Raw genomic sequence first — 17,903 nt, 5'->3', positions numbered from 1 at the left:
TTCTTATTAAATTCAGTAGAACACATAGAGTTCATAAACATATGAGTTTCACACTTTTAGTGTTGACCATCTAGGATAAGTTAGGATGATAAACAAGTTCATACATCTTTATGCCATCCTTACATTTATATCAGCTGTCAGAGGCGTCCCTTGGTCATGCCTTAATAAGTAAAAGGACTGTTAGCACAAAAGATCTGAGGCTATCTGCTGGAACCATCAACTTTCATTCTTAAATTACAGTGCTGCTGGCAATGTCAGATTTTATGAAATTACTCCCTGCTTCCCAAGCTGAAATGAGAGTTGGGTGCCCTAAATGCACAACATATTTCGGGTGCTTTTAGACCTTTATCTCTTTTTACCATTATTTCCATGATAAAATCTTCCAATAATATTGGAACTAGACCACATTTTCTTAGAGCCTTTTTTCTCAGCAAAAGATGGGTTTTATTATCTCTTAGGACACTGCCTCTCTCATATTTGTTTTTAAAAAGTGTTAAGTTAAATTTTATATTTACATTTCAGATTCAATTTTACATTGCTATTCTCCCGTTTTATGCTGTAATCAGTCAACAGTGCTGTTATACAATACCATAGCATCACTGTTCTTTTCCTCTATAGAACTTGTCTCAGTTTGTAACTAAAAATAATTTCTGTGACTATTTGTTTAATGCTTATTTACAGTAACAGGCTATCAATTTCATAAAGATAGGGGTTATTTCTGCCAGGTAGAATACCTGGCACACTCATTTGTGCAAGAGTGTGTGCTTAGCTGCTTCAGTCATGTCTGAATCTTTGCAGCCCTATGGATCATAGCCCACCAGGCTCCTTTGTCCATGGGATTCTCCAGGCAAGAATACTGGAGTGGGTTGCCATGCCCTCCTCCAGGGGATCTTCCAGATCCAGGGATTGAACCTGCATCTCTTGTGTCTCATACATTGGGATGTGGGTTCTTTACCACTAACACCACCTGGGAAGACCAAATATAATATTTACATGCATGAATAAAATATGAATCACTTAACAGCTGGTCATGCATACCTGCAACTTTACCTTCAGTTATTTCTTATGAACCTAAACTATATATCTTTACTCTATATGCAATAATTATAATACATTTATTTCAAATGAAGTATTTAGCAACTAAACACTCCATGGGACCCATGTCAGATTTCCTGTTAGATAAAAGCTAAACTAGTGTAAAGTTACAGTCATCACTCTTTGTATTTCCTTTGGAAGGTATTCTATCAAAAAATCTCAATTTGATAGGTGTATAAAGAACTCACAAGTGATAATCATAAAAATTAAAGGAGATTAATCTCATCTTGAAAACAAATTATCAGCTCATAACATTTAATCACAGAACAGTAAATGAGTGCTAAAGGTGATCATTTCTCCATGATAACTTGTGATGTTTCCACACTGGAAATCTATGAACATCATTTTCTTGCTTAAACATTTTTAGTGGTGCTCTAAAGCTATTGAACTAGTTTCCCTGGTGGCTTAGTGGTAAAGAATCCACCTGTCAATGCAGAAGATGCAGATTCAATCCCTGGGTTGGGAAGATCCCCTGGAGAAGGAAATGGTAACCCACACCAGTATTATTGCCTGGGAAATCCCATGGACAGAAGAGCCTGGTGGGCTATAGACCTTGGCATGGCAAAAGAGATATGACCTAATGACTAAAACAAAACAAGAAATCTATGGAATATAAGCTAAATTCCTAATGATGTCATAAAATCCCTTTCTTCAACATATCACAGACTTCTCAGACTGTATACTAACATTCCATTAGTTCAAACTATGAAGTTCTATTTCTCTGGAGAGCCCTGTTTTCATACTTTCTCCAATTTTCTGGTTGAACATCCTCACAACCAGAAAATCTGCTCCTCATCTTTCCCTAACTTTGTACACTTCTCCTTGGCTGTCACAGAGATATGCAGAATCCTTCTTCTTTGGAGTCATAGCACATAGCAGATACCCTAGTACAACATTTGGTACATGGTATTCTAATGCTTTGCTATCTATCTTTTCCTATTGAATAATGATATGAGGGCTTCCATGATGGCTCAGATTGTAAAGAATTTGCCTGCCATGTGGGAGACCCAGGTTTGAGAGTCATGTATGAATCTTTTTTTTACTATTAATTATTACATGTACAAACACAGGTGATAGATTCTAATCATTACATATACATACACAGGTGCTAGGCATATAGGGATGAACAATGTAACATGAATCCTGCCCCATTGAGTTTTTATTGTAACACAAAACACATATATTGAATAACCTTTGCAACTATGAGGATGACTATAATGAACACCATATTATAGAAACATGTGACAGATTGAACTATGTTAGTCTGCTGACTTCGTATGCAAAAAGGGTTGCATTACTTTGAAGATCGTAGGGACAACAACTCTTCTTTTTCTTTGGCTGCTTTTCACCTATTTTTCCTCTATTTCCTTTCTTTATGAATTCCTGGTTTAGAAAGGTATATATGAAAAAGGCAAATAATAATGAGAGCACCCCCAAACTCACTTTATTTATTTTTCTAGATACAGAGAACTAAGTTCAAGATATTGGGTTCATGGTGAAATGGAGCCAAATATAAACGCTTCTGTCAATGTAGAAATGTGTATATACCACCAAGGACCATCAAATATATATATAAATTTAAGATAAAATTTTTAAAAGTAATTAAGCTAAATACCTATATTCAAATTCTATAACTGGCTTAAGTTGGATAGAGGTTGTTTTTTTCCTCTGTTGTAGATCTCAAAATTCTATAGAAAAGGATTCTACTTAAAGGAAGATTTGTAGAATCCTCAGGAGAATATTTAAGTATCTAAGATCACAAAAGGAGATGGGTATGCAAGGCACACAAAATGTATCAATGCATGTGCATGCTGTCTCTCAGTCATGTTCAACTCTTTGTGATGCTGTGGACTGCCATCAACCAGGCTGTTCTGTCCATGGAATTTTCCAGGCAAGAACACTGGAGTGGGTTGCCATTTTCTATTCCAAAATGTATCAATAAAAACCTTCAAATTATAGAGTAGATATTCTATCCAGTTGCCTTTTATTACTATTATGAATATTCTTTGACTTGTGTGAACAAAGAATAAGAAGGGCAAATGTTATTAGCACATAATGAAAAAGTAAACTATTATCACTTGTTCTGACCTATTTCATACATATTAGTTAAAAGTGACGGGTGAAGTAGATTTGTAGTCACATTGCTACATATTAAATCATGGAACTCTGACACAAAATATGAAAACAGGAATAATTTCATTTTAGAAACCTTGCCTTCCTAACAGTTTTTCATCTGCATGATAATCATTTGAATAGCGGTAAGAGTGAAAATGTCAGGAATACTTTCCTCACTATGATGTTTTTGTTCCAAGTTCAATATTAAACTTTGATGAATGAATTATAATAGCTGGACAATTTTAAATAAAATCATCATCCTATTTAATCTTCAAGAAAAGGATTCTACTTTTCTTGAAGAACCCCAGAACTGGGAGAGAATAACTTTTTTCAGGAGAGTGAAATACCTGTCATTTAGCAATGGGTCCCCAAGCTTTGTGGTACCAGAGACCTGTTTTGTGGAAGACAATTTTTCCATGGACTGGGGCATGAGGGATGGTTTTGGGATGACTCAAGCACATTACATTTATTGTGCACTTTATTCTAGTATTATTACATCAGTTCCACCTCAGATCATCCTATATTAGCTCCTGGAGGTTGCAGACCCTAGCTCTAAGGGAGAGCTCAAGTCAGTTTTTCAATTTTGCCAACTTTTGGTTCTCACCAACCTCTACCACTCTGAATTCCTGCATTAAATAACAGACTACTACTAGTTTATGTTCAATATTGCATTCCCCCATTTGATGTTTAATTTGTTTTCCTATATAAATTTATATCTAAATTTTTTAAGTCTAACTCCTTAAGAAAAGGGATGATCTATATTTATATTTTATGTTCAGAATTTTACAGATCCAAACTGGTTGAAGAGTGATAAAATTTCTTATAGATTGACAAAACTAGAAGGAAGCAAACATATTTTCAGAGGTAATCCTCTCTGAACACAACCAGATTCTGTTTACTAAATACTCAGGAAATGTTAAGAAAAGAAAAAAAAATGCTGCTCATTTAGATAATGTCCTATGATAGAAAAATTTTTTAATAGAATAGATGGACTTCCCTCATAGTTCAGTCGGTAAAGAATCTGCCTGCAATGCAGGAGGCCTGGGTTTGATTCCTGGGTTGGGAAGATCCCCTGGAGAAGGAAATGGCAATCCACTCCAGTATTCTTGCCTGGGAAATCCCATGGACAGAGGAGCCTGGTGAGCTACAGTCCATGGGGTCGCAAGAGTTGGACACGACTTAGTGACTAAACCATAGAATAGACATTGATCATGTTCCTCTGAATGATGGTTACTTAACCTACAATATACTGATTGGTTGATGCTAAAACCCTGGCTAGGTTCCAAAGGGAATGATTTTTAACCGCTTAGAAATCACTTCAGTTTAGTCACTCAGTCGTGCCCAACTCTTTGCGACCCCATGGACCACAGCTTGTCAGGCCTCCCTGTCCATTACCAACTCCTGGAGTTTACTCAAACACATGTCCATTGAATCGGTGATGCCATCCAATCATCTCATCCTCTGTTGTCCCCTTCTCCTCCTGACCTCAATCTTACCCAGCATCACTGTATTTTCAAATGAGTCAGTTCATCACATCAGGTGGCCAAAGTATTGGAGTTTCAGCTTCAGCATTAGTCCTTCCAATGAATATTCAGGACTGATTTCCTTTAGGCTGGACTGGTTGGATCTCCTTGCAGTCCAAGGGACTCTCAAGAGTCTTCTCCAACACCACAGTTCAAAAGCACCAATTCATTGGTGCTCAGCTTTCTTCACAGTCCAACTCTCCCATCCATACATGACCACTGGAAAAACCATAGTCTTGACTAGACGGACCTTTGTTGCCAAAGTAATGTCTTTGCTTTTTAATATGCTGTCTAGGTTGGTCATAACTTTTCTTCCAAGGAGCAAGCATCTTTTAATTTCATGGCTGCAGTCACCACTTACAGTGATATTAAGCTCCCAAAATAAAGTCTGTCACTGTTTCCATTCTTTCCCCATCTATTTGCCATGAAGTGATGAATCAGATGCCATGATCTCAGTTTTCTGAATGTTGAATATTGAGCCAATTTTTTCACTCTCCTCTTTCACTTTCATCAAGAGGCTCTTTAGTTGTTCTTCATTTTAAGCCATAAGCATGATGTCATCTGCATATCTGAGGTTATTGGTATTTCTCCCGGCAATCTTGATTCCAGCTTGTGCTTCCCCCAGCCCAGCGTTTCTCATGATGTACTCTGCATATAAGTTAAATAAGCAGGGTGACAATATACAGCCTTGACGTACTCCTTTTCCTATTTGGAACCTGTCTGTTGTTCCATGTCCAGTTCTAACTGTTGCTTTCTGACCTGCATACAGATTTCAGAAGAGGCAGGTCAGATGTGGTCTGCTATTCCCACATCTTTAAGAATTTTCCAGAGTTTGTTGTGATCCACACAATCAAAGGCTTTGGCATAGTCAATAAAGCAGAAATAGATTTTTTTTTTTTTTGGAACTCTCTTGCTTTTTCAATGATCCAATGGATGTTGGCAATTGGATCACTGGTTCCTCTGCCTTTTCTACATCCAGCTTGACCATCTGGAAGTTCGCTATTCACATACCGTTGAAGCCTGGCTTGGAGAATTTTGAGCATGACTTTACTAGCGTGTGAGATGAGTGCAATTGTGTGGTAATTTGAGCAATCTTTGGCATTGCCTTTCTTTGGGATTGGATTGAAAACTGTCCTTTTCCAGTCCTGTGGCCACTGCTGAGTTTTCCAAATTTGCTGACGTATTGAGTGCAGCACTTTTACAGCATCACCTTTTGGGATTTGAAATAGCTCTACTGAAATTCCATCACCCCCACTAGCTTTGCTCACAGTGATGCTACCTAAGGCCCACTTGACTTCACATTCCAGGATTCTGGCTCTAGGTGAGTGATCACACTATCATGGTTATCTGGGTCATGAAGATTTTTTTAATATAGTTTCTCAGTGTATTCTTGCCACCTCTTCTTAATATCTTCTGCTTCTGTTAGATCCATACCATTTCTGTCCTTTATTGTGCCCATCTTTGCATGAAATGTTCCCTTGGTATCTTTAATTTTCTTGAAGAGATCTCTAGTCTTTCCCATTCTATTGTTTTCCTTCTATTTCTTTGCATTGATCACTGAGAAGGGCTTTCTCATCTCTCTGTGCTATTCTTTGGAACTCTGCATTCAAATGGATATATCTTTTCTTTTTCAACAACACAAGAGAAGACTCTATACATGGACATCACCAGATGGTCAATACCAAAATCAGATTGATTATATTCTTAGCAGCCAATGATGGAGAAGCTCTATACAGTCAGCAAAAACAAGACCAGGAGCTGACTGTGGCTCAGATCATGAACTCCTTATTGCCAAATTCAGACTTAAATTGACGAAAGTAAGGAAAACCAATAGACCATTCAGGTTATGACCTAAATCAAATCCCTTATGATTATACAGTGTAAGTGAGAAATAGATTCAAGGGATTAATCTGATAGATAGAGTATCTGAAGAACTATGGACGGAGGTTTGTGACCTTGTACAGGAGGCAGGGATCAAGACCATCCCTAAGAAAAAGAAATGCAAAAAGGCAAAATGGTTGTCTGAGGAGGCCCTACAATTGTTTAGGAATAGACCATATTAACAACCCATGTTACCTGCAATACATTCAATATATTCTAAAATATAAAGAATAGAGAGCAAAAAGTGTAAGGTACAAATAACTTAAAAACCACAAATACATAATTTTACTTATCATAAAACATTTCTTCAGGACAGTTTTTAGAATTATTTGTCATGCCTATGTTCTAGTCCAAATACTCTAAATTTAATATGTTTAATCTTAATCCAATAATTTAAACATGATTCTACCCATGTTGAGTCTCAAAAGTCTTAGTAACTTCAACTATGACTCCTGGGACACTTAGGTGGAACTAAGATTTGTATATAAGTCACCTGTCTACAATGGCCACATATTACAGAAAATACGGTAGGGCGACACCTGCAAGGCACTCATCTTTGGAATTTAGTGCTTATACATTTTACTTCTGTGCTTTGACTTTTTTTTTTTCCTCTAATACCAGTGATTCATTGATCTTACTTAGTCATGCTAACCGAAGGATAACATCTGGCAGAGTCAATCAGCCTAACTAATCTATAATGTAATTTGAATCCACGGACTTAGGGTAATCACCACAAGACACCAACAAAATAAATTCATCATGGTCTAATGTTTGCATATAAAATCTATCGGGACAAACTCTATTTTCATGAGAATTATCCATGTATTTATTGCTTAGGTACCATGTGGTCAGCATATACAATATTAATGAAGGCTGCTCACATTGGTACTCACAATTCATCAAATTCCCTCTGGAAATTTCCTGGATTCTAGCTTTCAGAGTCTGTTGATGATGTCTGTGAAGTACGCATAGCTTACTGAGACTCAACTGTTTTCAGTGACATGAAATCTAGACTTTAGCAAATATGCCAGGAAAATACAGGTGTATTTTGGCTTTGTTTGTTTGTTTGTTTGTTTAATTTAGACTCTGAAAATTATTAGATCTCGATTGAGACTTGCAAAATCACTTCACCAACATTAAAATTATGCTGCTTGTGCAATGAAAAAATAGAATGCATTTTAATGGAAGGTTTGACCTGCAGAAAGATGAATAATTTGCATCAATTTTTGTGCATTATGTTCAACAAATGAAGACAAATGTATTCATTCATTTTAGTAAAGCTGAAGAACTAAAGACCAGTGATTTTATGCATCTATAATGATGAATATTACAGTACTTATTATATGATGAATTGGGAATTCTAGAATTGGATGGTGAGCAAAACAGGGGAAAAACATGCTTCTCATACTGATTTCTATTTTTATAAACACGGGCATCTGCCTTAAACAAACAGCATGCCTCTTTTTAGTACTGATCCCAATCTCTCACTTTGTCAAATAATAAGAAATAAAGAAGCAGTGAAATCTCATGCATTTAACATTAGAAAATACAAGAAAGAAATTTCACATTGTTCACATGTCAAAGTGATATCCTTCTACCATAAAGAGTCCACGATACAACCTATTGCAACCTTAGGCTGATTATGTGGAGGGACATTATAATGAGATAAAAGTAACTTAAGAATTATTAATAGGGCTATAGCTATTTTATATTTGTTAATATAAAATATGTTAGAAAATAGTTTATAAAGGTAATATTAAATTCCAATTGTGATGTAAGAATGTATCTTATTTATAATTGCATATAAAAGAAATAAGTATGTAATAGAAATAAGATGCAAATAATCTTGTGTAAATATAATAGAAATAAAATGTAGATACATTTACATAGAAAGTTTAATAGAAATATAATGTATATAACAATTTTATGTCTGATAAAATTGTCTTTAAATTTAACCTTAGTATTAAAGACATATATAAAAAATAAAAAAACATTTATAAAGACAGTATCTTTGCATTCATCTTTACTTTGTCTCTACATTGCCTATTATGTTCTTCACATATTTCAGTAGTTTTCTATGATATGAGTAATTTAATGTGGATTTAGTTCACAGAAATAATTATACATTGACTATTTAAACTTACTATTGATGTAACCCCACAAGTAAAGTGGGGATACATAAGATTATAGATAATTTTAGCATCGTGGATGATAGGCACATAAACAGTATCTCCTGCATCCCCTTTTCAGTTGATTTGTATTTCCCATATGTTATTTACTGGTGGAGGCACCAATAAACGAATGAAGTGCACCACTAGCTTACTGTTAAAGATAGATACAGTTTTAATGGGACCCTACAGACACTTTACAATATTTCTACCAAACTGAACAAAGCAAAGCAAAATAACATCAACGGGCTCTAATGGGTTTCTCTAGACTGCTGCTTTCCTACTAGCTCACAACTGCTGAGTCTGCCTGGTCCTCAAGGTGCACTATGCACTCAAAATTCCAAAGACAGAAGCCAAGAAGGCTTTTAGTATGGGTAGTCAGAAGGCAGGCAAGGCAGCTAAAAATGCCATTAAGTAGAAATGCTCCCCATTCAACTAAATAGATTATAACCTGTGCTGAATTAACAAGCAAGACTGTCACCTCTCACACACAGTATTCCTTAATGAAAACTGTTGTGATTTGTTTTTTGCTTACCCCCCATCCAGTTTTTGTTGTTTTAATTTGGATGGATGAAAAGGAATTTCAGTTAACTTATTATAAGAACACCAAAACTTCAAAAATCTACCATACCATAAATGTCACATTAAAATAGCACCACTGCATTCTGGAAAACTATGAGAGGGATTTAATGTCACCACGAGCTTAATTAAGCCAGCTTATGCTTATTTAGCATTTACCTTCGAATCATTGTTGATTGCTCCACTAAGGTATTTTGTGTAAACAGAGCTTCCCTAATTAAATAGCTTCTATCTCAGTCATTCAGTGAGCCCACAACAGGCTCTGGGCAGTAATCATCACACTCAGAGTGATGAATGGTCACAGCAGGCCCCTAGATGAATCACAGGAGGCCTAGCAGGCTCAAAGGACACATGGGCTTTAGGGGGAAGAAACGGAAAATACGCATGAGTTTTGAAATATTTCTCAATACTCAGTCCAGAAGAGACATAGTATTTCTGTTTAACCTCCTGCACTTAACCACACACGCTTCTATGACAGTAATTAAAAATCCAAGTAACAGTAAAAGCAAGGCAAAGGGAGTTCTTCTTGATCACATTTACAATATTAATAAAAATAGAATTTTCATTTCAGTTTATGACTCCTGTAGGTATAAACTCAAAATCCTGAGGAATTTCTGATATCGATCTAAATTTCCAGAAACAGTCTGCATTGCATTGCTTTGAATAGAGTCATCTCCTTAACTTTTGCTGGGAAAAGAAATTCAAATAATCTTTTATTTTTCACACCTAAAAACATTATTTTTTAAAATTTATTCCTTATAATTAAACAAAATTTTAAAATTAAGTAAATACAACAAGTTATCAAAAAATCATCACTATTCTTGAACAAGATTATATAAAAGGGAAATGCTAATTAATGAGTTGAGATATTCAGGTTATGATGTTGGTTGAAAGTTTGTGGTATGTCAGAATCTCATTCAAGTACTAGAGTTGCATGTCATTTCATTTATTAATGACTTAAGTAATAATTCATGGAGTTATATTTTTGGCAGAGCTATGACATAAAAAATCATAAATTACTGCCTGAAATTTTTTTTTCCTCAGAAGCATTTGAGGGGTCAAAGTGAAATGTCTCTTTCTAGATTATACTACTTTGACGAATTTATATGAGTTAATAAGACTCATAATGTATTGGAGACTCAAAATCATTTAATTTTGTGCTATGCGTGAATGAATAAAATGAAACTTACTAAGCTATGAATTTAATATTATCAAGTCAAACAGAAGAAAACAAGTTATCTGAACAAGAGAAACAAAAGGTATATTGTAATACCTGCAGGTGACTGATTTGAATATTTATTCCTTTAAATGTATTTATATTATTCAGAATTAGGCTAAAAATAAAGTGTATGTTAAATGTTTTAAATAACTTTTGTAATAAAGAGACATTTTAATAAATTTAAATTCAATATTGTTTGACAGTGAAAATAAAAATATGGTGAAATGTTCTTCCTAGTCTATAATTTTGCTATTTCAAAGTATTATAGATATTTTGAATTTGTATTAATATATACTGATAATTTTATATTAAAATTCCAAGGATGTCCCTATAAAATAAATTTATCATATGCTAGATTTTATCTTTTAAAAATTCATTCTATTTAAAACACTAATATATTACATTATTACCCCACACTAACTACATACTACAAAAATGATTCCACATAGATATATAATTCAACTTGATTTCTCTAAGTTTCTCGTGCAAGTGACCTTGCAAATGTCAGTGACTATTTTTTTGCAATAACTAAGAATTTTCAGAAGGGCAAAAGTTGGTCTGATCAGCTGAGTTGAATAGATAAAAGAAAAAAAAAGCTACATCCTAAGGCTTATAGCATAATTTGTTTTGTTCTCTCATCTTATATATAAGGTTAGAATGAGAAGAAATAGAAATTCCAAATGTTGTGTATTTTTCTTAATTTAAAAAGTTACATTAAAAGTAAAGTATATATATATTATTATTTTAAATTATTTTATATTTTCCTTATAAGTCAATATCTTACAGTAAACGCTGTCAAGGGTAGGAATAAAAAAGTTGCTCTTTGTATAGTTCCCATAAACTATAACAGGGAGCTTCCCTAGAACATATTCAACTATTATTTTTCCTTTTTAAAATAGCTTTCACATCTGAAATATCCCAGTGAGTTTTTGAGAATTATATACTATTTTGATTAATTGGGCTTCCCTTGTGGCTTATGAGAAACGCTGGGCTGGAAGAAGCACAAGCTGGAGTCAATATTGCCGGGAGAAATAGCAATAACCTCAGATATGCAGATGACACCACTCTTATGGCAGAAAGTGAAGAAGAACTAAAGAGCCTCTTGATGAAAGTGAAAGAGGAAAGTGAAAAAGTTGGCTTAAAGCTCAACATTCAGAAAACTAAGATCATGGCATCTGGTCCCATCACTTTCATGGCAAATAGATGGGGAGACAGTGGAAACAGTGTCAGACTTTTATTTTTGGGGGTTCCAAAATCACTGCAGATGGTTATTGCAGCCATGAAATTATAAGACGCTTACTCCTTGGAAGGAAAGTTATGACCAACCTAGATAGCATATTAAAAAGCAGAGACATTACTTTGCCAACAAAGGTCCGTCTGGTCAAGGCTACGGTTTTTCCAGTGGTCATGTATGGATATGAGAGTTGGACTGTGAAGAAAGCTAGCAGCGAAAAACTGATGCTTTTGAACTGTGGTGTTGGAGAAGACTCTTGAGAATCCCTTGGACTGCAAGGAGATCCAACCAGTCCATCCTAAAGATCAGTCCTGGGTGTTCACTGGAGGGACTGATGCTGAAGCTGAAACTTCAATACTTTGGCCACCTCATGTGAAGAGTTGACTCACTGGAAAAGACCCTGATGCTGGAAAGGATTGGGGGTAGGAGGAGAAGGGGACAACAGAGGATGAGATGGCTGGATGGCATCACCAACTTGATGGACATGGGTTTGGGTAAACTCCGGGAGTTGGTGATGGACAGGGAGGCCTGGCATGCTGCGATTCATGGGGTTGCAGAGTCAGACACGACTGAGCGACTGAACTGAACTGAACTGTGGCTCAGCTGGTAAAGAATCCACCTGCAATGTGGGAGACCTCATTTCGATCCCTGTGTTGGGAAGATCCCCTGGAGAAGGGAAAGGCTACCCACTCCAGTATTCTGGCCTAAAGAATTCCATGGACAGTCTATGGGGTTGCAAAAAGTCAGACAGGACTAACTTTCACTGACTTTGATTGATTTGTAGCAAGCATTTCCTCAAAGCAAAACAATATGATAGAGACAGTCTTGGTACACTGATACATTGTATTTACAACTCAAACAAGCAGGTAAACAAAAAAACTCTCAAGCTTAAGGTTTTATATTAAATATAGGTCAAATGTCTTTGTTCTAAAAATTTGAAATTATGAGTGTTATTATGTAACTAACATTCATGAAAAATATCTGTGCTATTCTCCAAAGAGAAGCAAGTTAACAGGTTGGCTTCCAACAGTTAGAGTTACCTGAGGCACCTGTATGGTGATGAGGACAGGAACCAGAATGAGACGCCCCAGGCCCCATACTCCAAAGAGGGCCTCACCAGTGGCTCAGCCTTAAAGACTCTGCCTGCAGTGCAGGAGATAATGGCTGAATTCCTGGGTTGGGAAGATCCCCTGGAAGAGGGCATGGCAACCCACTCCAGTATTCTTGCCTGGAAAATTCCATGGACAGAGGAGCCTAGTAAGCTACAGTCCATAGGGTCACAAACAGTCGGACCCGACAGAGGGGATTTAGCACGCATACTCCAAAATCCTTATATATCCTCCCAAAATCTTATTTAATTCTCACTACCATGAATCACTCTTGTTCAAAGAGGTCATCACATTGAATAATGTAAGATGCTACGCTGATCATTAGCTCCAAAAGTTATTTGTTTTCTCTGTTTATAAATCTTGCTGCACCATCATATTTTTTAGATGTAGAGTTCATTTGCTCAACAAATAATTGAAAGTCCATGGAGTGCAGGTACTGATCTTGTATGGGCTTACAACAACTAAAAGGCCAAAATCTCTGTCCTCCTCCACATAATGTAAACCAAAGAGGAAGGTATGGATATACAGGAATCTCACTCCTTTCAGAAACAAAATGAATTTATTTTCTTCAGTTCTTTCCAAATGAAACTGTGAAGCAATAGGAACCTATCCATCACTGCTTCCATTCTTCATACGTGTTTAAGGAGTCTGATTTTTAAAATTTGTTCTAAGACATCAGCAAACCATATTGCTTCACATAATAGTTTCCTGCCCACTTTAAATCAAACTCTAGGAATCTGTCAAGCATATTATCTGAAACACCATATTTACCATTAAATAGACCTTAGGTTTTCCTAGTCTAACTCTCTAATTTTACTAATTAAAAAAGAGAAATTTAGAAAATATAAATTTCATGTCACTTGTCCAAGATTACAATAAGTGATAAGACTAAAATAAGTCTCTTTTCTAACATATGCTAAAGAATCTGCCAGAGATTCTTGCAAGAGACTTGGGTTCAATCCCTGGGTCCGGAAGATCCCCTAAGGAGGGAATGGCTACCTGCTCCAGTATTCTTACCTGGAGAATCCCATGGACAAAGGAGCGGAAGGCTATACTCCATGGTATGGCCAGGAGTCAGACATGACTGAGTGACTAATATTTTCACTTTCACTAAGCTTGAAAATTTATCAAAGTTGCTTATCATAAACTTCAAATAAATGGTACATGAATGCATGAAACTGTTGAATTCTTTAGGGAATTCTTACAGAGGGAAAGAAGCATATGGGATCTAACTAGGGAGCATGCTAGAATTTGAACACATGATCAACACAAAACTATCATAATAAACTCAATCCTTATTGTGAATATAAGTTAATACATTTTGAAAAGACATGTTCCTTAAGCTTATTATAATTAGGATAACTCAATCATCTTTATATGTTAGAATTAATTATATATAGTTTGGCACAATAATGGCAAAGCTTTGGATAGTCTGTTCCCAGTGTGAACAGTAAAGGAGGTTCATTTTGTGCAGAGAATTTTAAAACAACAATAGCAACAACTATCACCACACACTGGCAAGTCAAAACATGTCAAAAATAAAACATTCCTCCCTGTAAAATATCTTTTGTTCATCCAAGTTCTAAACATTTAGTATTGAGTTTTAACAACCCAACTCTTATTGAACTTTGAATTAGCAAATATTTATTTTTTATTCTTTAATAAACATTGTACTCCACTTGGAAACTAAATTGGAGAACCCTCGTTATACAGCTTAAAAGTGAGAGTGAGTCACTCAGTCCTGTCCAGCTCTTTGTGACCCCATGGACTATACTGTCCATGGAATTCTCCAGGCCAGAATACTGGAGTGAGTAGACTTCCCTTCTCCAGGGGATCTTCCCAACTCAGAGATCAAACCCAGGTCTCTCACATGCAGGCAGATTCTTTCTAGTTTTGTTTTGTTTTGCTTTCTTCATTTCAACAGTGACTGTGGAATCATTGTTTTTAGTCTACCATATAAATGCTGGAATATGCAATGCTACAGGAGTGAATATCTCAAAATTCTCTCTGAGCCAGTTCAAACTATTTTCAGCTATAATGAATTTGAATAAACTTTACCAAATATGAAAGAGTTTGAATTTTTTGAAGTTATTATGGTGGAAAATTTTTGGACTTCCGAGACTTTTGAAAGTTGTTAGAAATGATCCCAAAGAAACAAAGACATGGATAGTATTGCAATTTCTGAATTTATCATGAAATGGGACTTTTTATGAATCTGTGCCTCACTTTCTAATTATAGTATACATGTTTGTTGATTTGAAAGAAACTTTTCAAAATTAAAAGCAATAAAATTATGAATGAGGATACATTGAGAAATATGGCTATGCCATTTTTAAATACAATTACATGAAAATCAATTTTGACCCAGGTGTTGAAAAATTTGCAGAAGTTTCAAAACTATTATAGTGTCATTATTCATTATTGTTTTTCAAGCACTCAGTCTCTAGTGTTTTGTTTCAGCAGCCCAAGTGGACTAGCATTTGCACATTCTTTTTCTCACTACTTCTGTTGTGGTATCTCCTTAATTGTGACTCTGACTTCTGTGCCTCCTTCCTATATGGACTCTTTCAATTACATTGGACCCACGTGGTTAATCCAGGAAAATTTCCCCATTTTAAGATCCTTAACTTAATCACATCTGCAAAGTCCTTTTTAGCAATAAAGGTAACATATTCACATGTTTGGGGGATTAAACCAGGGACATTTGGGGGGAGCCATTTTTATGCCCATAGCATGTATGTATGTATGTACTCTAATATTATGTTTTTATTCATTCATTAATTTATAATATAAATATATACATATTCATATATTATACATAAATATTAAGCTCAATAAATGTAAATTTTCATTGTCTTTTCCAGTTATTATTATTATTTCATTCCATGATTATTATTGAAACTAATTTTGTCATATAGAAGAAAGAATGTTAAATACAATCAATCCTAGTGTAAATTATCCTAGGTATTTTACTGGTAAATCATCTGCTAGTCCTCTTAAATAAAATATATACTTCTCTTAAATAAAATGATTATTCACAGTAACCATTTGCAGCTCATTTTTTTAGTCAGCAAAATCAAATACTATATTCATACACCACTACTCCGAAAAAATTAAGTTCGAAAAACTTTATTTTATTCATCAAACTTTCTTTTTATGTGTAAGATTAAAGAGAAGGTCCTTTATGGGGGGTGTTGTGGATTTTTTCAACTCATATAGTAAAAATGTCTACTGACCATTTTAGTAGAAATCATTTTTTCTTTTGTTACTTATTCCTTTAGAAGCAGATGTCCAACTATTTTCCTGTTTTTATATAGTCACAGAATATAGTAAGATACATTTGTTTGAAGCAAAATTCCTAGTGGCATATGGAGGCACTGTTTTTTCTCCCTTCTCACAGCAACTAGGATTAATGAGCAAAGAAGAAGTGGCTGACAGGAAACCTACCCATGGGGGTGCCGACGCCATAACCTTTGGAGTCTATGAGGCCGCCGATCTGGGTGAGGTTACAGTTCCGCTGGGTGACAAACTCGATGGTGGTTGACTCCATTAGGAAAGCATAATCAGAGGTGAGGACTCTCTGGATTCCTTCTTCATTACTTTTGACGAGCACAGACTGCCTCCTGCTGCTCATAAAGGCCCACATTTTGTCATATGTGGAGATTTTTGATTTCTGGGGAAAAACAGGATACATAAGAAAGATATTCCTTAGTTTCCATGTGATCCTACAATATTTTGATGAAATTGACCATATTTACTTTGCTCATAATACTGCATCATTGTATTATTAATAACAGTGATACTAAACAACAACAACAAAAAATCAATGTCTGTGAAGAAACATTTCTCAGAGCATTTCTTCATCGTATTTCCAGGCATGGAGCAGATTTATTTAGCAAATATATAAAAAATGCCCTAAGATTCAAAAGTTCACAACTAGTAAATCATAGGAGGCAATAAAAAAGAGAGAATAAAACAGACTAATAAGGAGGGATTTTTGTGTTTGTAACTCACATGAGTATCTCATGTGTACAATTTTATCTTTCAGCATTACTATAACATCATATTTGGAAAATGCAGACACTGGACAGCGATCGACACTATAAAAGTGTAAGAGATTTTTTTCCCCCTGAATTCAGTTGTTGACTATAAGACAGATGTTACATTATCCCCCAAGGACACATACAAATATAAGTTGAAGAGACGAGAGGAATTTGTTACAAATAAGGATATTACAAGTAAGATGACCACATTTCTGCTGAGACACAATCTGGACACCATAGAACTTCTTTTAACCTGCCTCAGGACAACAGGAAATCAATCATCCAGGTCTTACTAACTAAGGATTCCTGGACCAAGAAAATAGAAGAGTTTTTATATCCAGCTGGAAATTCTCAGTAGGGCTTCAGTACGACTTATTGCTAAAGGAAAGGAATGGGTTTTGTTCGGAAGGCACTGGTAAAACATAAACAGGGAAAAGGTTAGCATCTGCTCACGGAAAGCTCATTTGTGAAACCCTTACCTTAGTTTCATTCTTATACCAACACAAAACATAATATTCCAATTATAAACACAAGGAGGATTTTCACCTCACTGGTTGTCCTGCCATAAAACATTGAAACTATTTTCCAATAAATAGGTACACAGTCTTTTGCAGTTTAAGCATGTATTTAGTCCTACATGTGCCAGGACATAAATGTGATATTATTCCTTCCACTAAAAGTTAGTACAGAATAATATTTTGAAAAATTATGGCACTATTTCAATGATAAAATGGGAAGAAAAAAAAATAATTTGGAGGTGGGGAAATATCTAATGGTGTTTATGTAATATATTAGGAAATACCTAATATGTGCTTTATAAAAACAAGTATAGCTTTAGAGCTAAGAAGCAATAAAAATGTAAACCATTGCTCTCCAATGAACATTAAAACATGCTGAAAGGCCAGTCCTTGAAAGAAGGCAGCTAGAGCACCCAGAA

The 17,903-nt window shown here is 35.3% G+C and overlaps 1 protein-coding gene across 11 annotated transcripts in view; it reads right to left on the bottom strand.

Moving 5' to 3' along the window:
- The window catches only part of GRIK2 (glutamate ionotropic receptor kainate type subunit 2), a 723,627-nt gene that overhangs the window by 25,161 nt on the left and 680,563 nt on the right, over positions 1–17,903 (bottom strand). For all 11 annotated transcript variants that reach the window (XR_006263929.1, XM_043439138.1, XM_043439135.1 and 8 more), the window contains one exon: positions 16,371–16,596. Coding sequence is in view for 10 of the 11 variants with exons in the window: in XM_043439138.1 (XP_043295073.1) it covers positions 16,371–16,596 (226 nt within the window). In the remaining variant the exon portion in view is untranslated. The remainder of the gene's footprint in view (positions 1–16,370; positions 16,597–17,903) is intronic.

The sequence above is a fragment of the Cervus canadensis genome, chromosome 20, assembly GCF_019320065.1.
Source record: "Cervus canadensis isolate Bull #8, Minnesota chromosome 20, ASM1932006v1, whole genome shotgun sequence".
NCBI lineage: Eukaryota > Metazoa > Chordata > Mammalia > Artiodactyla > Cervidae > Cervus > Cervus canadensis.
The sequence above is the reverse complement of the archived record's forward strand: the minus strand, read 5'-3'. Positions and strand labels throughout refer to the sequence as shown.